The sequence below is a fragment of the Pleurodeles waltl genome, chromosome 6 (genome assembly GCF_031143425.1).
Source record: "Pleurodeles waltl isolate 20211129_DDA chromosome 6, aPleWal1.hap1.20221129, whole genome shotgun sequence".
NCBI lineage: Eukaryota > Metazoa > Chordata > Amphibia > Caudata > Salamandridae > Pleurodeles > Pleurodeles waltl.
Window position 1 is genome coordinate 996991238 of NC_090445.1, and position 23626 is coordinate 997014863.

The following is a 23626-nucleotide window of genomic DNA, read 5'->3' on the forward strand; positions in this document are numbered from 1 at the left end:
TTAACAAAGCCTTTCTCGTTTAAAATGGAATGGATTACTCTTAATAATGAGGTATTATTAATGATGAATTCATAAGTTTGCGTATTATATGTGTTTTATGAAAACACTTTAAAAATGTTATTGTTATAATTCCTTTGCTTTAACATGAGTTTGGCCTGTTGAAGCTTGTATGTTGTGACTGTGCAGGAAATGTTGATTCAATTTCTTAATGTGAGTCTTTTTCCAGAATTAGTTCCCATGGGAAGAGTAGATTTTGTTAATGGTCCCAATTGTTTAGACATAGAGAAAATGTATGGTAGTTCCCTTGAGAACAGGACATTGTGGAACATAGACTGACATTTTTATACAATTGTTACAAACTTGCGTGGAGTCACATGGATGGAAGATGTTCTTATAGAATACTTGGGAAAGAATGTGTAAGTTTCAGTTTGGAGCTGTGCAGTGGATTATTATTGGATGAAGCCCCTTCGGCGAGACATGGACTGATACCTTTGGAGAATCAGAATGTTTTATGAAATTTGATATGTCAATGCTTAGTTTGACTTTAGTCAGAGTTCCCAGACGCTTGCTGCTAATCAGTCTCTTTGCAGTTTATGCAGATGCTTTGCTGAAGAAGAGTCTCCTTCTGCTGTGCCCCATGGAGAGGTCTCTTCATCTCTACACATGCCCTTTAAGATGTTCATTTGAGACTTAGAAATCTTTTCCAAACCCCTCTCAGGAGACTATTGGCCGAGCTTCTGATATGCTGACACTTTCCCTTTAAATGTATCACCTTAGCTAATAACCTACAGTCCAAGATCATATTTTTTCCTAATTATTTCTTTGCCCTTTTTGTCTTTCAACCCGCATGTGTTTTGCCCCACACATGTATTTCCACGATTTGGTTAGTTATAGGTTTTTCTGACTGCCCAGCTAGATTTATGACCTTGCTATTTGAGTGAACTGATGATTGCCAATTTAGAGCAACGCTTGATTCCTGTATTCTCAGATATTCTTGCTGATATTGTTTTTTGTTCTTCTTGAATGCTTTGTTTTGCTTATGTTAATTTGTTTGAATTTATTTTGTCGCTTTGGGCAACCCTTGGTGATTATGTAGCTTTATAACCTGGTTTTGCATGCTGTCTATATGACTTTAAGCTTGTGTCAGTAATACATCCCATAACTTTATTTTTGACTGGAGTTTTCCTTCTGTGGCCACATTGCTCATGGTGTTTAAATTAATTGGATGTGTATTTAAATGGTGTTAGTGGTTTACCACATCACTTACTGAGTCCAAAGATTCATCCACCTTGAAGAGCATTGATTCTTGCGAAGGGTGAAAATGATACATCTATACCTTTGAGCATTTGTGGGTCTGGAACAGGGTGCTTAACTGGGGAGCAACCAGCTGCCTTGTCAGTGTCCTTAGTGATCTCTATATTGCCAGTTGGATGTAGAAGAGGCTGTTGGGATCTAACTAGTTGTTTGAGACTAGAAATCATGAGAAACTTGTCAAATGTTATGTCAATTTTCAAAAGCAATTTCCCACAGAATGGGCCCTGTACTAGCGATGGAAAGGCCAGATGGCATTATTAAATTCTTAATACTACTACGTTTTCTTTGGCAGAGCACCTGAAGAGTTAGCTGATTATCTAAGGTCAAGCTAACATAATTGTATGTTTTTTCTGTCTCCAAGCAGTTTGCATCCACATGCCAGTAAGGTCCAGGCTTATACTTGCCAGATGTTAAAATGTGGATCTTGACAACCAATCAATGTGAAGATGTGTTTCACAAAACTGAAAACGTGTTGGTATGATGGAGGGATGAGGACTGAGGAGTAGGGATGATGGATGAAGTATGAGAAGTAGACATGATGGAAGATGGATGAGAAGCAGGGAGGAGGGATGGGAAGTAGGAATGATGGAAGAGAAGTAGGGATGATGGAAGAGAAGTAGGGATGAGAAGCAGGGATGATGGAAGAGAAGTAGTGATGAGAAGCAGGAATGAGGGATGAGAAGTAGGGATGATGGAAGAGAAGCAGGGTTGATGGATGAGAAGTAGGAACAAAGTATGATGGATGAGAAGCAGGGATGAGAAGTAGGGTTGATGGAAGAGAAGCAGGGATGATGGGTGAGAAGTAGGGATGATGGATGAGAAGTAGGTATGATGTATGATGGATAAGAAGTAGGGATGATGTATGAGAAGTAGTGATGATAGATGAGAAGTAGGGATAAAATATGATGGATGAGAAGTAGGGAAGATAGATGAGAAGAAGGGATGATGTATGATGGATGAGAAGTAGGAATGATGGATGAGAAGCAGGGATGAGGAGTGAGGAATGAGGATGTCCTAAAATGGACGCTGTACTATAGATAAAGCCATTTCTTAAGACCATCGGAAAACCTGTGGATGGGCTGTGGATGGGGTGTTCCCCTTCCAATCCTAAAAGAGGAGTTTCTCCAGCCAAGAGTAAATCTATGACCATTTGTAGATTGGGAAGGTATCAGATTTCAGTTTGTGAATGCATATAAATGTATGAGTTTGTAGGCGTTCACCAACTTAAAAAGCTAACCCCATGTGTAACATCTACTTCCCACCCCTTGGGTAGTATTTACTACTGTTGATTTCGTCCTACTTTTGTCAGAAGGAATACATTCACACCTGTAGAGAATCCTTTGTCGATTACTGGCAAGCTCAAATGGAGGGATGTTTTGCTGTAAACATATGTTACTGTGGAACATACCTTTGAAAATTGGGCCCTATTCATTTTAAAACATTCACAATCTTGTCTTGATCCTTTCCCACCCTGAAAATATTTGTAAATCACTTTCTGGTATGTGAAGGGAAACGGAGAAACCCAAAACTTTGTCTGGGTGTTGGCAAACTGGTTTATCCAAAAGGTATACAGTATCAAGTAACAATATTTATAGCTGAAGATAATGATGAAGGCTCTTTTGATGCAGACCTACCGATTTCCGAGCCTTGAAAGTGCTTCAATTGCAATTATGCAGTTAACTTAGCACTGGATACAATTAAGAAATCTACCTTTTTCTTTATACATTCTGCCACGTGATACTTGTGTTTTAAAAGGCTCTTTGCCTATAATGACTGATTTTTGCTCAATCATTAATCAATCATTCATATTTTAAATGTAATGTGCGAAGTTATCCCCACTTGGTGCACACAATCCAATGGGGAAAATGTTTCTCCAGTGGATAAAACAAAACAAGAACATTATGCATGTGAAAGCGCCTTATTGTACTTCTGTGCATTTTAAGTCTATCAGCGCCGAGCACTGACCTTACAATATGCGCCTAGGATTCCTCCGGGAAATTTGAGATTGGCACAGTTTTTCAAACGTAATATTGGAATGTTTTGTGAATAGCTAATAGGGAGATGTGGCCTAAAGACCCGAGCTGCTGACTTTGGAACTGGATAATCAGATTTGAGTCCTGGTGTAGGCTCAATATCAAGTGATGCTGGCCAAGTCCCCAAATCTCCCTTTGACGAAAAAAGAAAGAGACCTTGTGTAATGCAAAATTGCATGTAAATTCCCTCCAGCCAAGCGTGTCATATATAAAGCTGCAAAAAATGGGTAAACTATGTCTGTGCACAAGTGTTAAGCAGTGTGCTTGTATACCCTTACTGCTGGGGAAACGGGTTGGTATTTTCCCACCTCCAGATTTACTCAGGATGTAGGAAAAATGTAGCCCAGTACGAGATTAAACCTACAGGTCCACTAAGAAATGAGCAATTACTAGGGAAATTGGTAATTGCAGGACCAATTCCCCAGTAATTCCTCATTTTGGAGCAGACACTCACCAGGAGATTTAGGAAGGCTGCTAAATTCTGTGAGTAAAAGTCAACAGATCTGTGGCGTTTCTGTGTGCTCTTAAATCCGAGGAGGTCAGTAACAGAAATGAATAGTCCATCTGAATAATTGGCCACTTTCTGTAACAGGCTCTGCAACTGCCTTCCACCTCACGTTGGCAATCTATCATTATGATTAGGGACTACCTATTGGAAACAGTATCATGATCCAGTACAGTGATTAATGTGAGTAGGTGTTTGCAGGTGGGGCCCATCGGCTCTTATTTTTTGGATCAGCACTTATTTTAACCCATCCCGCTTCCTACCCAGAGCAAGAGAGGAAAACACACAAAAGCGAAAAAGGAGTAAAGAAATGGAAAAAAACGTGCCAAATGGAAGGGGCAGGAGTGAGATAAAGTGGCAGGGATTGTTGGGTGGATTAAGCTAGTGTTGTCCAACCTTTTTATTGCCGCGGACCGGTAAATGTTTGATAATTTTTCCGTGGCCCGCTTGTCCCATTGTGTGACAAGCGGGCCACGGAAAAATTCTCAAACATTTACCGCCCGCCACAGTGGGCCGGCCCGGTGCCGATTGATCCACGGACCGGCACCGGTCCGCGGCCCGGGGGTTGGGGAACACTGGATTAAGCGGCATAAAATCAAACAATAAATACACAAGCTTAGTATTCAGGTCGCTGACATTCATTAGCACCAGCCTTGAACATCTGCGCACATTTCCTTTTACAAATTAAGCATTGATCTGAAACAAATTATTTTTGATTAAGCATTTTCTTTTAATCGGCATCGTGTTACTACTTTTTAAATGATCCAGCGTGTTGAAAATAATAAACCCACTTTAAAAGCTATTTTCATTCTCCAAGAAAAAATGAGAATATATTGAGGTTCAAACAGTTTGCACATCCATGATGCCTCGAGCCCAAACCAATAAGAAAGATGGTAGTGACACAAAACACCTCACTGCAACACTCACCTGGTCTCCCAAGAGGCGTCATTATGAACTACTTGCCATATGTCTGAAGCCTGCTCGTATTTCTCCACTGCGAGGAAGGTCTGGTTGGCCTGGAATTCAAAAATATCAATCCTTTGATGTCTAAATTACAAATGTGGAAACTCATTAGCGTCAAATCTCCACAGTGCGAGAGGTAGAACTGAATTATGCAAAACAATACTGGTCTCCGAACCTTATATGTGTGAATTTATATTTCAATACATAATTTGGTTTGTGTTCTACGCCCCGGGGATAAGTCATACTTATTCTCATTAAGTGCAACATCGCTACAGGACCCAATTCTATCTCCCGAGAACTTTGAAATGAAAAAGGACACTGCTGTTTCTAGACGCTGTCAGGAAATGAGCAGAAGACCCCTGATTGAGGGCGATTCAGGGTGTAGTGAAAACAGCGCTGTTAATAAGTGTAAGCTAGAGCGCAGACCCATAGGGTCGTGTAGCTTGCGCCTAGCCTAGAAGGTTTTCTGATTGACTTTGGTCCTTACTTTTATTATCACTTGTTTAAACGAACATTCTCTAAGATACTTTTCCTCCATCAAAGTTGAAAAGTGTTCTACTGTGTAGCTCCAGGCCCGGATTCAACCTCTCCTGTGGATGTAGCTCTCCTGCTCTTTTCTTGCCCTCTCTCCCCTCCACAAACTTCCATTTCCCTCTGCCAGGTTACTCTTGCCTCTCTCTCCCCCTCAAGCCGTTGATGCAGTATCAGACCTGCCAACTTACATGCTGCACCTATGTGTTACACAATATGGTGTCACTTCACACAGCCACCTAGTGAAGAGAGGCTTCACATGGCGGCAGTGAAGGTGAGCTGGAAATCCCTGAACTGAGTGGGTTTCCAGGTCTTTTTTGAAGGTTGTAAGCAGCCGATGTCTACTAAGGGGACTGGACATCAATGGTCAGCCTCGGCAAGCTTTTTTTTTTTTTTTTTTTTAAATGGGACTTTGATTGCAGAGGGAAGAAGTGTCACTCAAGTAGTTCTCAGCAGGGAGCTCCACAGCCCCCAAAGTGCTGCCCCATTCTCACACAGTGATTTTTCAGGTTAAGGGTGCAAGCGCTCTGGCCTGTTGTAATCTATCTTTAAGCTTTTAACCACACCCATCACTATCACTTGTTCATGGGCTTGCCTTTAAAAAAAATCCTTTGTTACCATTGGTAAATGCTTTATGTTTGTCCCTCCTTGGGGCAGTTTTGTTACCACCTTGGCCATCGACTCTGGTACATGGATAATTGCACTTTTGCCAATACATTTGACTGCAAGCAAACTTCTTTTTCTTTTTGTGTCTCTCCTTCGCGCTCATGGCAGCCATGGCGCCTTGAATCGGACCGCTTATGTCAACTGTTTTAGTTTTCATTTTCAATTTATGCAGCAGGAAAAGTCCAGTTAGGAACTTACAACGCCGATAGCTCTAACTCAAGCAAACGTGAGACCCATTGCATTACAAATGCTTGTTTTAAGCTGGCAGGACTGTAGTGTTTAGTTGAAACATAAAAGCATATGACACCCACAGAGAGGGCAGCCAGAGGACACAATAGAATCTTAGTTCACATTGTTATTTAAGAATTGTGTACATGCTTGAAAGATCATATGTGAAGTGTGAAATAATCCTAAATGTAATACACAAGCTTTGTTCATTGTTCTCTGTTTACTTTGAAACAAAATTTTTAAATATTAAAGAAAAAGGATTGGGGAGTATTCTATTTCATATTAACAAGCAAGTGCCATGAAGCAAGGCAAGCAATTATCACCTGCAAAAACAACAAGTGATGGACGGAATGCTGAACATTGTCAAACATTCACCCCCAGTCACAGATCTGGGTTTAATCCATCGTTTTTTTGCTGCCCATGCCATTCCAGTTTGGACCCAGCCATATGCAAATCAGTCTTGACCCTGTTCCCCATGGGAACAGTCCAGCCCGAACTGCTAGGCCAGGTCTTCCCTGGACTGGAAACAAGCATCCTGGGACCGGTTTCGGGGTTTCACCCCTCATCAGCCAGGCTAGCTTGAATCCAGTGGCATGGGAAGCACGGGACCCACGTCTGGGCATACCCTTCCCACTTAGGGCGAAAAATGCAAAAACAACAAGTGATGGACGGAATGCTGAACATTGTCAAACATTCACCCCCAGTCACAGATCTGGGTTTAATCCATCGTTTTTTTGCTGCCCATGCCATTCCAGTTTGGACCCAGCCATATGCAAATCAGTCTTGACCCTGTTCCCCATGGGAACAGTCCAGCCCGAACTGCTAGGCCAGGTCTTCCCTGGACTGGAAACAAGCATCCTGGGACCGGTTTCGGGGTTTCACCCCTCATCAGCCAGGCTAGCTTGAATCCAGTGGCATGGGAAGCACGGGACCCACGTCTGGGCATACCCTTCCCACTTAGGGCGAAAAATGCAAAAACAACAAGTGATGGACGGAATGCTGAACATTGTCAAACATTCACCCCCAGTCACAGATCTGGGTTTAATCCATCGTTTTTTTGCTGCCCATGCCATTCCAGTTTGGACCCAGCCATATGCAAATCAGTCTTGACCCTGTTCCCCATGGGAACAGTCCAGCCCGAACTGCTAGGCCAGGTCTTCCCTGGACTGGAAACAAGCATCCTGGGACCGGTTTCGGGGTTTCACCCCTCATCAGCCAGGCTAGCTTGAATCCAGTGGCATGGGAAGCACGGGACCCACGTCTGGGCATACCCTTCCCACTTAGGGCGAAAAATGCAAAAACAACAAGTGATGGACGGAATGCTGAACATTGTCAAACATTCACCCCCAGTCACAGATCTGGGTTTAATCCATCGTTTTTTTGCTGCCCATGCCATTCCAGTTTGGACCCAGCCATATGCAAATCAGACTTGACCCTGTTCCCCATGGGAACAGTCCAGCCCGAACTGCTAGGCCAGGTCTTCCCTGGACTGGAAACAAGCATCCTGGGACCGGTTTCGGGGTTTCACCCCTCATCAGCCAGGCTAGCTTGAATCCAGTGGCATGGGAAGCACGGGACCCACATCTGGGCATACCCTTCCCACTTAGGGCGAAAATGCAAAAACAACAAGTGATGGACGGAATGCTGAACATTGTCAAACATTCACCCCCAGTCACAGATCTGGGTTTAATCCATCGTTTTTTTTGCTGCCCATGCCATTCCAGTTTGGACCCAGCCATATGCAAATCAGACTTGACCCTGTTCCCCATGGGAACAGTCCAGCCCGAACTGCTAGGCCAGGTCTTCCCTGGACTGGAAACAAGCATCCTGGGACCGGTTTCGGGGTTTCACCCCTCATCAGCCAGGCTAGCTTGAATCCAGTGGCATGGGAAGCACGGGACCCACGTCTGGGCATACCCTTCCCACTTAGGGCGAAAAATGCAAAAACAACAAGTGATGGACGGAATGCTGAACATTGTCAAACATTCACCCCCAGTCACAGATCTGGGTTTAATCCATCGTTTTTTTGCTGCCCATGCCATTCCAGTTTGGACTCAGCCATATGCAAATCAGTCTTGACCCTGTTCCCCATGGGAACAGTCCAGCCCTACAGCACTATTCGAGGGTGAAAGCAAGATATTTGTTAGAGCTCTCTTGAATGCTTGGACAGAGTGGACTAATGGGAACCTACTTCCCTCAACACAAACCAAGTGTAGGAGTTGGTACTATACCTTCAACAATGCCATGGGTCTGATATTGATGGGATCGGCAGACCTGGCGGACAGTTGTCAGAGGTTGTACTCTAGCTTTGTTGATCTTGGTCCAGCCTTTGAAGCTGATTGAAATTAAACCTTAAAACAGCTATTCAACCTGAGTCTCATTACTCTGCAATGTTTAATCCAGTTGGAGATGGTTAAAACAGTCAGTATTATAATTGGCCAAAAGTGCCACTATCTTAAATTACAGCAAGATAAGCTGTAACCAGAAAAACCCCTGGCCAACCTTGATCTGGGAAAAATTGCCTTTAAAGGAAGTAACTGCTTAGTGGAGTAGAAAGAGCTACTCACTTATGAAATATTTCAGGAAAAAAAGTAAATTTAAAAAACCAAGGTTCTATTCACAGAGGTAAATTGAGTCATTAATGTACTATCACTCCTAAATTATGGCCTAGATGTACGAAGCAGAATCGGCCGTTTGTAACCACAAAAACGCTTTGTCTGATGTACAAAGCTCAAATTGTGTTTTGGTAACTTATTACCAAATCACAATTTGGATTTTTTGATTTGGTATTTGGAGGGGGTGCATTTAGGGCGTCCTTTCCTAATACCAAAATTGCAGTGTATTGTACAATTGGTTACTAACCGAAATGTGAACGCAAAACATTTATAATTTACTACCAACTTAAAGTTGGTGTTAACCCATTCGCAAATGGGAAGGAGTCCCCAAGCAAGTCCTTCCTCTTTGAGAATGTGTGGAAAAGTATTTTTTAGGAGCAGGCAGTGATCCAAGAGACTATTGCCTACTCATAAATGAAACTTCAAAGTTACATTTTGTCCTTTTTAAGTGCATCCGGTTTTCCATGAAGGAAATCAAGGTGTGTTAATAAAAAAGATTGCTTTATGTAAAAGCAACCACAAACATGGTGGTCTGCTAACCCCAGCAGGCCACCATCTCTTTGATGGCAGCAAATCCCAGGGGGTTGCAAATTGGGACTTACCTCATTAATATTCACAAGGTTGGTCTATTTGTGACTGTTAGAAATGGGGTTTTTGGTTGGCAGTCAGGTTACCCTCTGTCCAAGCAAGAACCCTCACTCTAGTCAGGGTAAGTCACACACAATCCAAATTATCCTGTGCCCACCCTCTGGTAGCTTGGCACGAGCAGTCAGGCTTAACTTAGAAGGCAATGTGTAAAGTATTTGTGCAATAAATCATACAATAACACAATATAGCACCACGAAAATACACCACACAGTGTTTAGAAACATATATAATATTTATCTGGGTAATTGCAGATCAAAATGATAAAAGATGCAATAAGAAATTGTAAAGATATCACTGAAAAGTGATATAAAGGGGGTTATTCTAACTTTGGAGGAGTGTTAATCCGTCCCAAAAGTGACGGTAAAGTGACGGATATACCACCAGCCGTATTACGAGTTCCATAGGATATAATGGACTCGTAATACGGCTGGTGGTAAATCCGTCACTTTTGGGACGGATTAACACCTCCTCCAAAGTTAGAATAACCCCCAAAGTGTCTTAAGTCTTTAAAAAGCAAACAAAGTCTCTTTCAAGCACAAAGTACCTGGTTTAAAGTGGAAAATCTCTGCAAAGGAGGAGATATGTGGAAAAATGGTGTGTGCATCGGTTTCGCCCGTTCACACACAGACTTGTGTCGTTATTTTTCACGCGGGGAAGTCGTGCATCGTTTTCCGGTGCGCGGACAGTCTCCTTCTGTGGTTCGCAGGAGAACCAGATGTCCCGGGGTCTGTGCGTGGAATCCTAGGCTTGTTATCTGGCTGTGCGTCGTTCCGGTGGGCTGTGCGTGGAATCTTCTCCCTCACGGCAGGCGACGCGTCGATTTCCTCTCTGAAGTCAGGTGGCGTTGTCCAGGCGAGGCCGTGCGTCGAAGTTTCCGGTCGCACCGCAGGCGTCGCGTCGAGCGCCGTCTTCCCGGATCAGCGTGCAGTGAGTTTTTCACTGCGGAGCAAGCTGTGTGTCTAATTTTTCGGCTCACAAGGCATCCAGTTGAAAAAGAGAAGTCTTTTTGGTCCTGAGACTTCAGGGAACCGGAGGCAAGCTCTATCCAAGCCCTTGGAGAGCACTTCAGCAGCAAGGCAAGAGTTCAGCAAGGCAGCATGGCAACAGCAAGGCAGCAGTCCTTTGTAGAAAGCAGTCAGGTGAGTCCTTTAGGCAGCCAGGCAGTTCTTCTTGACAGGATGCAGGTTCTGGTTCAGGTTTCTTCTCCAGCAAGTGTCTGATGTGGTAGGGCAAAGGACCTGTTTTATACCCAAATGTTCCTTTGAAGTGGGGGAGACTTCAAAGAGTGGCTAAGAAGTGCACCAGGTCCCCTTTCAGTTCAATCCTGTCTGCCAGGGTCCCAGTAGGGGGTGTGGCAGTCCTTTGTGTGAGAGCAGGCCCTCCACCCTCCCAGCCCAGGAAGACCCATTCAAAATGCAGATGTATGCAAGTGAGGCTGAGCACCCTGTGTTTGGGGTGTGTCTGAGTGAATGCACAAGGAACTGTCAACTAAACCCAGCCAGACGTGGATTGTAAGGCACAGAAAGATTTAAGTGCAAAGAAATGCTCACTTTCTAAAAGTGGCATTTCTAGAATAGTAATATTAAATCCAACTTCACTAGTCAGCAGGATTTTGTATTACCATTCTGGCCATACTAAATATGACCGTCCTACTCCTTTCAGATCAGCAGCTACCACTTCAATACTGTATGAGGGCAGCCCCAATGTTAGCCTATGAAGGGAGCAGGCCTCACAGTAGTGTAAAAACGAATTTAGGAGTTTTACACTGCCAGGGCATGTACACTACACAGGTACATGTCCTGCCTTTCACCCACACCGCACCTTGCTCTAGGGGTTACCTAGGGCACACATTGGAGGTGACTTATATGTAGAGAAATGGGAGGTTTAGGCTTGGCAAGTACTTTTAAATGACAAGTCGAGGTGACAGTGAAACTGTACACACAGGCCTTGCAATGGCAGGCCTGAGACAAGGTAAAGGGGCTACTTAAGTGGGTAGCACAACCAGTGCTGCAGGCCCACTAGTAGCATTTAATCTACAGGCCCTGGGCACATATAGTGCACCTTACTAGGGACTTATAAGTAGATTAAATAGTCCAATCAGGTATGATCCAAGGTTACCATGTTTAAAGGGGGAAAGCCTATGCACTTTAGCACTGGTTAGCAGTGGTAAAGTGTGCAGTCTAAAAGCCAGCAAAAACAGTGTCCAAAAAGTGGAGGGAGGCTGGCAAAAAGTTAGGGGTGACTACCCTAAGGCTGTCAGGTCTAACAGTGACCCACTATGAATCATTAATGAAACCCAAAAGAATTTCATATTTCAGGTATAGTGATTTTCTAATTGTGATTCACACAAAAAATCACAATGAGATAATCACTATTCCTATTTTTGTACATCGAGCCCTGACTTTTTAATGCTTTGCACTTATTCTAAACAAATGCCTGGTAGGCCTAAATAGTTTTAGCAGGTGTGGTTTGCCCTGGAAATCGGAGGCCGTCCCCAAACATGGACCTTTGTGGGCATTCTCAAACTCTGATTCAAGCACTTTTCCTACTAGAACTGGTCGGAGAGTTCATCAGGCATAGAGCTGAAATAACTCCCTTTCCAGGGTGGGAAAGGAAACAAATTACACCCAGATTTGGTGCAGCTGCATAGGATGGTCTTTCTTGATCAGGAAACATATTTTCTCCACAGGAAAAAAAAAAAAAAATGTCCTTTTGCACAAAGGGGCTCTATTCTCCCTGCGTGGGCTTTTCCGCTATGGAGAACTCCACCGAGCAAGATAAGGAGCCCACTGGTAAAATCACTCACTCTGTTTTTGCACTAGTATACATGGAAATCTGTATCTGGTTCATCTTTCCACTTAGTATACTAGAAATGTTGGTGAATAAAGAATAAACATAAATACAGGTTAATGCGGATGCAGATATCTCTGTCCATATTTTAATGTTATGTTCATAAATAGACCTGTCAGACGTTCGATCAGAAAGTCTATTTGTTATGGGGAGGAGCTTAACAAACTGCCTATTTAAATATTAGAACCTCATTAGGAAGTCATTTGAATTTGCTCTACAAAGTCATCTATATTGAATAATAGAATCTATTTAGTAGGTCATTTGAATTTGCTCTGCCCCAGCAATATTGGACAGCAGGTATGTGATGAACACTTTTACCATATAGAAATGCTTTTTGCATATATCTATATTAACATGCAGCACACAGATATAATAAAAGTGTTTTTTCCACATTTAAACTGGCCCTAGCTAATGTAGACCACATTCTAAAATGGTTAAATGTCTGGTTGGCATCCTGCTTTCTTAATATATCTTTTTATCTCAGGAGGATTAAACTCCATGTATATTATCAATAAGTCCTTGGTGTTCTATTTTAATCATGTAATCCTCGTAGAATGTTAATGAGCTTTTGTGAAGTACTTTGTAAGCATATACTTCAAAAACGTATCTTATTTTGCTCCTGTTAAAGGAAATCTTAGCACTAGCTTCAGAAAATAATGATGTTGTGTCATCAAAATGTGCCTTAATCTGATTGGTCCTCCGCATGACAATCGCGTGGAGGTGTAGCATAATGTTAGAAACACGTGTTTTAAATTTGTGAACTGTAGACAAGAGTTCAGATGCCTTTCAATGTACCTTTAGATTCATATTTCCTTTTCCCTCATTTAAAGCAGATGCTTGCTACCGTCTTTCTAGCAGAATCATGCTATCCTGAATTCTCAGGTTTCCCTGATTTCTTCTTAGCTTAGCAATGCAGGGAGGTCCCCTAGATGAGAGAACTGGTTTGCTTTATGTTCCTGGGGAAATATTCAATTCAATAGCCAATACATGAATGCATTCGTCAAAATGTTCAAAACAATTCAAATTCATAAAACAAAAGACAAACTATTATACACTTGCCTCAAATACAAATCTATTTGAAAGAACTTTATAACAGTTTGTCTTTGTTTTATGATTTTGAATTACTTTCAACATATTGACTAATGCATCTGTGTATTGGCTATTGAATTACAATTAATTTAAGTGATTTGAGTTGTAACTTTACAAAACCTTTAATAAACCTTCTGTGGTTTTGAACTTAAACACTCCCTGTTATCCTTGTAGGGGCAAATATGCTTCACGTTTATGAAATGTGTTTAATTTGATGTCAGTCTCATTCAGAACTGAGGATTCTTTGGAGGGCATCTATTGAATACCAATTTACACAAAAATTTGCACAGAGCAAAGTGCTGTAACATGTTTAACCACTCAGAACTAACACTTCAATGAGCTTTTAGTTTAATCAATTTAACATTGCTCAGGTAAAAGGGCCTTGAGAAATTCTTCCAATTTATCTTCAACATGGACAATGTGATTTGAATAATATAGGAGGCTGTCCACTCTGGTTTGATGGGAGCTACTAGAATTTGCATTTTAAAGGCTACAATGCATATGTGCCCCTGGTGTTTGTTTATATACACAAGTTTTTTAAATGAAGTTTCAATATACAAGACTATACTGAAGTGAAGGAAGAGGTGCATAGTTTGTAGTAAAACTTACCATAAAGTCAACTGAATTTCTTGGATTTGCACTCACAAATGTTACTTCAGCAACGTCTCCCTGAGAAAATAGGATACATTTCATAAGCTATGATCAATTTTCATACTGTACTAGCACTTTAAATCAAGTTACAAAATAATTTTACAATAAGGTAATATTTAAGATCAACATACATTGAACAAACCTTCAAAGACAATATAGATAATAGAATCACAGTGCATAACTGTGATTTGTAAATATGCACCAAATAATAGAAGGCACAAAAGAAAACTGCCAGGACGAACAAGAAGAGATGGCTTGATGACCTCACATATTTGTTTTAAATAAGATGAAGAAGGTAAAAGAGTATCATAACAAAATGCAAGGCATACAACATGGTATATCCCTCAAGCTTACTTCAGCTAAATCATTTTGCCACAAAAATAAAGCATTAATACTTTTGGCTAACTATATAAAATATTATGCAGCCAAAACCTAAGACCTTGCTAAAAAACTGTATTTTCAGAATTTTAAATGCTTTTTTAGAAGTAGCTGGCCACTGCTACCCAGGTGACTATTGAGGAAATTTTATACTAGATAAAGAATCTCTAATTAGATAAAATGCCATGTTGTTTTAATTTCCTAAAATATTGATTCCCTGCTAATTTCCCTATAGTTACAAGTAGAGCTATTACTAAACCTCACTCTTCTGGACCTGCTTTGTAACTGGGGTACGTTTTTCCAGTGCTGAGACATACTTCAGAAGTATTTCAAACAAAAGACAAAACATCAAAAAGTAAACTTACAAACTTCTTATAAATGCTGATATGGGATTATATGATGATATGATTAGAGGGAGCTATGCTAAACTTGTGAAAGTGGCATGAAACTGGCCTCCCTCTCATGAAGCAATTTATAAACTTTGCAAAGTCATTATCTTCTTCACCAATCCAATCCTAGTTCAACCTACAAGAGTAGTTCAACCTATAATACCTATTTTGTTGTGCTTAAAATTTACATCAGAAATTTTGGGAATATCTTGCAGTCACAAAACATTGTTCATTTTGAAAGGAAAACATATATCAGAGGCTATGTAGCCTCAAGAACACACAAGTTAATACCTTATGAAAATGGTAATCACCATATAAAAGTGATAAAAAATTGACTTAAGAAATCTTGTCAGACAGTCTGATCTGGATACAAACATAAAATGGACAGACCTATCAACTCTCTTTTGAACTCCAAAATAACTGCAGCCATAGCTCAGACTAAGGGCCTGATTCACAAATGTAAACTTACAGTTCTGTGTAAGTTTACTATTTTTGTGGTGTTCACAAACTACAAGCTTAATTTTACTAATAGTAATTTTACAACTGTGGAGACTCTGCAAGTCCTCTCTTTTTATGTGCGGAGTTCTCTGCCCCGAATACAGAATCTCCACAGTCATAAAATTACTATTAGGAAAAATAAACTCTTAGTTTGTGAATACTAAAAATATACTAAGCTTACAAGAAAGTGTAACTTTACTTTTGCAAATGAGGCCCTGGGTTTCTAATTGTCCATTAAACAGCTGAACAACAGCAATAATTAACAAAATAAGTTTTCTCCTGTCACCTTTATGCTGGCATTATCAGTGTAAATAAATGACTTAGCTCAGAGATGCTAAAAATGTAAAGCGATTCCCTTATAGAGACTTTCAAATCAACTCTCGGATAGCATGTCTAGCCTCCCCTAATATCCCACAAAAACCATGCATCAGTAAAGACAACATATTATTGTTAGATGCAATGATTCCCTTAACTATAAATATACTTATGTCTAAATGGAAATAGGTGGGCATGATTCACCCATACTGAAAGAATGGCCTTGGGTAATAAGGATTTATTAGAACATTGGAATGTTTGGAACTTCACTGAAGACAGTCAAGTGGCTCTGGTGTTATAATGGCCGATATAAGCAATGTGCTCCAGCATTCAAATGTTTGTGTTTCTGTTTCTCCATTTTAATTTAAAACATTCCACCCTCCAGTCCTGATGGTCCTGAACCATTAAGTATCTTCCCTGGACAGGGAGTCCCCTCAGAGGAATCAGTTATACAAAGGCTAACATTGGTTTCATGTAGGCAAAAGCTCTTCACATGTATTTCACTGCTATTCTGACCAGTAATGGTATAGTTTTCTGTGTTTTCTTGGGTGTGAGCAACAATGCTTGGATTGTCTCCTCCCAGATTTGTCTAGAGGTAAAGCCGGTTTCCATTGTGTGACTGTCAAACAGCCAGCACGCTACCCTTTGCAGTTGAGCAGTGAAGACGTATCCTCTTAAGTCAGTGTCTCCCATGATGCCACTATCTGTTGGTAGCCTTAATTTGTTCAGAGACACTCTGTGCTGGCACGCACACCAGATCAAAGCTTGTAGCAGGAATGCAGGTCGCAGAACAATCCGCGTTGCATGGCAAATGGGATATTGGCAAAGTAATGCAGGAGGCCTGGCAGAATGACAATTTTGGCTGTTACTATGCACCTGCCACCAACTGTGGGAAGGTGGTCCAAAATGCAATTTGTGATTGCAGGTACCTCACTGTCCTGCTAATGTGCCTTGTAGTTCATCGTGATCCTATGCTAGATATGAATGCCTCAGTAACAGAAGATGCTGGGCTCCTAACGGAGCACCTGGTCTCCCAGGATAATTGTGCGTGGAGGTTGTCAGTACCGCAGGGGAAACACGCATGATTTGTTGTAGTTAACTGTTTGGCCAGAGATAGTGCTGAAGTCTGCTAGTATATCGGCAAGAGGCGTTAAATCTACTGTAATGTCTCACACATATAACAACATGTCATCTGCATAGAGAGATATTGCTTGTGTCGCATCAGGTAGGGGGAATTCCCCAAGTCTGGCTCCAGCATCTCATGCTACATACCAAGGTCTGTATAGCCAGAGGAAATAGTATGGGAAACAGTGGGGACCCTTCTCTTGTGCCTTTGGTTATTACAAATGCAGCTGAGACATGGCACCCTGTCTTTACTCTAGCTGTGATAGTTTTATAGAGCAGTTGGATCCAAGAGAATAGGCGCTCGCCGAAATGAAAGTACTGCAACACTTAGTACATTAATTCCTATTTGACAGACATCGAGAATCGGGCCACATGGTACTGGCTACCTCCTGTATTTGACAGAACCTGCATAAATTAAGTGAGGTGCTCCTGAATGCAATGAACCCATTTTGGTCTGCATGCATAAGTGTGGGCATAATCAGAAGAAGTCTATCAGCACGTATCTTACTTAGGATTTTGTAGTCTCCTAAGAAGCGTCTGGAAGGCTTCCCTTGTTACGCGCTTCTTCCAATGTTCAGTTGGAACAAGTGGGGCACTATTATTGATTCGTAGAGGGCATAAAATTCAATAAGTAGTCCATCCTTTTCAGGTGTTTTACCCCTGGCCAAGAACAGATTTTCTGCTTAATCTCTGGTTAAGTTATGGGAGTCTGAGGGCTTCTAATTGCTTGTGTGGAATCTGAGAAGGACTTAGGTCTCTCAAAAATGTATAAATAAATGTCTTGTGGTGGGTTACAGTATCGAAGTATAAATCTTCATAATACTCTTTGAAGGTAGCCTCTATATGTTCTTGCATGCCAGTCAATTCATTCTGGTGGGTGCATATGCTCAGAATGGGAATATTGACTGATTGGGTTTTTATTATCCACATCAATACACTGCCCACCCTGTTTTTCAACACATGTGTAATCTTTGCGTGTTGTACGCTAGTAATCTGGTGGAGGGTTTCCTATAGTTCAGAATATGCTTCCTGTTCCTTATTGAGGTTGGACTTCACTAAGGGATCATCTGCCTCTGCCTTTTCCAGTTCTCTTAGTGTGTTCTCTGAGTGCTTTAAGTCTGTCTCTACTGTCCCCTTGTGCCCCTTTTGTGGTCTTAACCCTTGCTCCCGCAATGTGACCTTGAAAGCTTCACCAACACTGGAGGAGGCTGTACCCTTGTTTTCCCAGGCGTTTGGATTGTTTGTTTTAGACAATCCCTAAGTATTGGATCCTCCAGCCTGGATGGATGTAGATTCCAGCTTGGAAACACCATGCCCCACTTCATCACTATTTCCAGTGCATTGTGGTCTCTTAAGGTCTTGCGTAAGTATGTAGCAGGGTGCAATGTAGGGCTAAGTGTAGTGGAGCATAATATGCAATCTATTCTGACATGCAGTTTAGGTAGGTCCGAATAAAAAGACAATTCTCTGTATCCCCATTCAGTCAGTGCCATGCGTCCATCAACTGCCACTGGTTTAGTCAGCTGGCCAGTGCTCCAGCATTGCAGGTCGTCCTAGATGAATAGAGCAATGGTATGAGCAGTTTATGGGCCTGATTTAGATCTCGCAAAGGGGTTACTCCTTCGCAACAGTTACAGATATCCTGTCCGCCGAAATCTAAATACCAGTGATGTCTATGGTATTTAGATTTCGGCAGATGGGATATCTGTCACCGTTGCAATGGAATAACCCCTCCCCCGAGATCTAAATGAGGCCCTACATTAGCATTCAATACACAAATGAAGACACTGAAAATTACTCATGGGGCATCCACACATTCTGCCAGGTGCCTGACAATTGCTCCAGAGAACTGGCTTGCTCAACATTGGGAAAGCATACAATGCCCACCACTACTGAACTTCCATCTAACAGCCCTTTAACTAATATATATCTTCCTTCTGGCTTAATTTGGGCTATGTCTAGAGCAAGACATATTTTCAGGTGAGTGGGGAACAGCATGGCATATTTCAGACACAAGTCACGCAGCCACTTTTTCACAGCTGTGAATGATGCACGGTGCTGTTGCACTCAGAGAGTGAAGTCAGATAATATCAATACAGCAGCCTTGTCCACCTTGATTAGGGGGATGGTTCTAGCTTTTTACAGTATAGTGTCTCTGTCACAGTAGTTTAGAATCTTGGAAATTATTAGGCACACCAGGGGCCCCAGCAGCTGCCTCTTCCCTTGGACGTGGTGTGCTCATTTCACTGTGAAATGTTTTTATAAATCCTGCAGAGCAACCTCTCTCTGCAACCATGACTTGATGAATTGTGTTACATTACTGTCCCCTCAGACCTACAATACGTAGATCGTTATGCCGTGAGCAGCCCTCTGTATCTTCTATGCGCTCTTCCAGGATGCAGACTCTGTCCTGCAGCTCTTTCAATTGTTTTGTGATATCTATCGAGGGGGGAGTAGGTTCTTCAGGGTGGACTCATTTTGTTTAACACTTATGCTGAATTTTCACTATTCTCTGAGAAGGTTAAAATCTATGACTACAATGTCGATCTCAGCTTCTAGAGCCGTCCGTGTATCTCTTAATTGCTACAAGTATTTGGTCTAGTTTATCAGTCATAACATCCTGCGTGCCCGATTGAGGGGCACAGAACAGGGTCTCTGCCAATTTCTCCTGTGTGACAAGCCTTCTCCAAGTGTCATTGTTTTGGCACCTCGCCGTCTGCCTATTTGCCAGTGTGCAAAGTGACATGCTCCTGGATTACAATCTTTCTATACTGGCTGTCTGTAAATTTCGAGGCCCGCCAGTCACCTTGGGGTAGAGGGGGTTGTTGTCTAAAAGGCACAGGTTATTGAGAGCACCACACAGATCAGTTCATTCATGCCTGTCTTTACAGCCTTGTTCCACAGCTGCCAGCCAAGTTGGCCCACAGGTTGCCAACCCTCTCTGTGTTCAGCGACAGGCTTATGACCCATGGGCTGAAAACAGGCAGCTGTCTGTGTACAGATAGTAGAGATCAATAGTGGTGTAGGCTGTTTGGTGCTGCGTATGTCTGCTCTCTGGTATTCCTGGATCATTGAAGAAGCATAACATTCACCCCAACACCACGCTACTTAGGTCCACTCGTTGCCATAATCCACAAATAGAGCAATACACACAATTCCCCCTAACCACACTTGCGCAGCTGATACGACTCATGTGGGCCTGCTGAGATGGGGTATTCAGGGCATACCAAGCATTCTCTCCCATCTTTAGCTCACTGTGGATGGGTACCTGCCCCTTAAACCCGGGCCCAGTTCAATTCACTTCTCAGCGGCAATTGTATCATTTGGGCAGCGGATGCACACTCCTCGGAGACAATCAGGACCATCATGTGAGCTGGCCGGTTGTCATCCGGGGCGCTGGGACATAGGAGCACATCTCCATCAGTATTCCAACCAGAGCTCCTGTTGACAGTTCACCCGGGTCTAACCACTTTGAGCTCTTGCACACAGGTCTGAGACATCCTTCAGAGTTCTTCAGCAGTCAAGCGACCAAGCTGCATCTGTCTGGTCGGAGCAGTCTGTGCGGTGTTTGTCGCTTCCTCTCTGATCACCTAAGCCCGCACTCAGATCTCAAGGGTTCACAGCCACAAACATTCACCTCCATGTCAGCAGGGTATTTGTGCTGGCCATCTCATTTTAACCAGGCTCCTAATGTAGCAGGCTCCTAATGGAGATGTTGATGGATTTTAAGGGTCAGCAGCACAAACTCAGCTACTTTTTGCCGTCATTCTTGCCGGTTGGCTCTGCCCCCCCAAGACCTTTTCCCTCATTGTAGGTTTTTTGCCTGTGTCTCAGGCCAATAACTTCAGTTCAGAACCTTTAACAAATGGTTTAGCCCTCAGCAACTGGCTATAATGCTATAATAAACAGAAATAGACCTTTACAGTGTTCACTCAATAAACACTATCCAAACTTCCATGAAATCCATGTCAGAGATATCACATGAGAAACAGTTGTAGTACAACTAGCCCTACTGAGAGATTAAGTGGTAAGGAAACTGATGCTTTTAAAATGCAGCGGTGTGCATGTTCTATAAAAAAAACCTCAAGCAAGTGGTATTTGTGTTAGCAATGTCATTTATAATTCATTGTATATTTTAAGCACTATGTTTAATAAGATGTAAGGTGTCACACTATGCGGGTTAGAGTGTTATATGAGTAATTTGTCCTGAACTGTGTTCTGAAAACACTGTCAGAACTGTGTACCTCAATATAATTATTTTAATTAAAAATAATACATGATATATAACAGCCAAATTCACCCAATTTAATTACTATTTTTTAATAGCTGAAATGTAGTTTTATGATATTTACATACCTCATTGCAACTTCACTTACTCTAAATGGAGTGAAATGTAGATCTGACACTTGCCAGGTTTCCTCTTCCGCCTGAAACATGTTGTCCACCTGAAACATGTCACACTTCCTAAAGCAGAACATTCCTCATTTTACACTTCCATTGCTGAGAAACATGGTAGTAGGATGCTAACTCACCAAACTATATTGTGCCTGTACATCCTGTAGCACATAACCAAACGTCTGGTTTTCTGGTGCTTTGTCAACCGGGTTTGGAAGAACTAAACTGAACAGGTCTGTGAAATATGGTGGTGTTGGGCCTTTGGGTACTTCATGCACTGCATCCTGAAACAAGAAATAATATATGAAATGCTTTTGACTGTCTGGACTTCTTAGAGTGCATTTTAGATAGAAGACGCAACTGGGGAAAGGTCAACTTTGTTACCAATGTCAGTGATGACAATCCGTGCAATTACAAACAAAACCTAGGACATTAGAGCCCTCATTTAGATGTAGGTGGAGGTGTTGCCTCTGCATAGATTTAGGGCCTGATTTAGAAGTTGGCGGAGGGAATGCAACAGACATCCCGACCGCCGTATTACGATACTTATAGGATAGAACAGGATTGTAATAGGGCAGATGGAGTATTCCCCTCCACGGATTTCTAAATCAGGACCCTACAACCTACCATAGCAGGAGAATGGTAGGTGGCAGGGCACATCAACAGAGTGGTGCAATCACAGCCATGCTGATGTCACTGCTCAGTCTAGTGGCCCTGCAAGCTGCCAGGTTGAGCCCATATCTGCCATGAAATACCTGGGCCTCCCCCAAATACTTCTGGGCCCACACAGGGGTCCACAAACAACTGGGTAATTCTTAGGGTTACCTTTCATACAGTGGGCAATTACATCCCTCTCCAGAAAATGGGAATGCCATGCATTCCTACCAAACATATAGGGATCTGCAAGAGGGTCGGAAACACTCTCCTGAAAGCTCTGCAAATGGATCAGGATGACAATCTCAATGACTACTTTGTTCTTTAAGGCTTAATTTATTTATAATAAGGTTAGACGAAGGTGGCTAAGTTAATTGCTGATGATGCCATTTAATGTGTCCTTGATTTGTTTATTATGCATTATTGTGAATTGCCTTTTGGTGTACACTTTGGGCCTCATTACGACCCTGGCGGTCTAATGACTGCCAGGGCCGTGGAGGCAGTAAGACCGCCGCCATTGCGGTGGTCTGAGTGCTATATTACAAAGCGGTGGTAACGTCGCAGTCAGACCACCAGCACTACCAGATTGTGTCTACACATCGGTCTGGCGGTCCTAATCAGTCAGGTCAGCATATATTTAGTTTTGGTTTTACTGGTGCAAAGAATTTGGAGCCACATGTATAAAGGTAATCGTTTGCGATAACCAAGCAGCAAATTTTTGTAATTTGCTATTTGGTAATTACAAACACTAATATACAAAGGTGTCTTTGACATATTTTGCGGTTCCCAGTGGGTTGCAAATAGAACTACCTCATATTAATGAGGTAGGTCTTGGTTTGCGACTCCTTGGGAGTCATTCAAATCACATGGATGGTGGCCTGCTGGGGTCAGCGGACAACCATATCTGTGACTGCTTTCAAATAAAGCATTTTCTTTTTTAAACACAGCCCATTTTCCTTGAGGACAACGGGATGTGTTTGAAAAAAAAACTGAAAAGTTTTCTTTTTATTTTTAAGAGTAGGCAGTGGTCCCTGGGCTCTTAAAAATGTTTTTACAAACATTCACAAAGGGGAAGGGATCCCTCAGGGATCCATTCCCATTTGCAAATGGGTTACCACCAACCTGAAGTTGGTGGTAAACTGTGAATGATTTGCTACTGCATTTTGGTCGGAAAACATTCACACATACCACTGCAATTCAGTATTAGGAAGGGACGCCCTAAACTTGCCCCTTCCTAATACCAAATCGTAAACCCAATTGGCGATTCGGTAATAGGTTACTGAATCGCAAATAGGACTTTGTACATCCCAAAAAGGCTTTTTGCATTTGCAAATGGGACAATTCTGCTAATCAGCTCGTTTGGGACTGTTAAAGAGCTTTGTTCATGTGGCCCTAGGTGTACATCCTTGTGTCACTATTTACTTTTGGATTGTATGTGGATAATTTGTTTGTATATGTGTATTATACATCTCTCAACCACTATGTGTGCAATCTGCAAGCGACCGAAAAAATACTTTGTTACAATTTTTGCTGTTGTACAGCATGTAATGGTTGTTGTCTTCTGAGGGCAGATAGTACCCATTCTCAAAGTCTAAGATGTCAGAATTTGGTAGCTTACTATTTACTTGTCTAAGGACATTCTGTAGTGCCTTCAGTGCTCTCACAGACCTCTACATAAAACCCTCTTTGTCTCATTCAGAATGTGGTACTCTGTGGGACATAGCCACCTTTGTCCCTTTAAGAGACAGAGGTCACAGTGCAGACACTTTATGAATTTAA

General features: G+C 42.1%; 1 protein-coding gene across 1 annotated transcript in view; it reads right to left on the reverse strand.

Moving 5' to 3' along the window:
- ASAH2 (N-acylsphingosine amidohydrolase 2) overlaps positions 1-23626 on the reverse strand; it is a 302407-nt gene that overhangs the window by 18965 nt on the left and 259816 nt on the right. Inside the window, exons 19-21 of the mRNA XM_069242459.1 lie at positions 21331-21477; positions 14052-14111; positions 4780-4868 (exon numbers count right to left, since the gene is read on the reverse strand). Of these exons, the coding sequence (XP_069098560.1) occupies positions 4780-4868; positions 14052-14111; positions 21331-21477 (296 nt within the window). The remainder of the gene's footprint in view (positions 1-4779; positions 4869-14051; positions 14112-21330; positions 21478-23626) is intronic.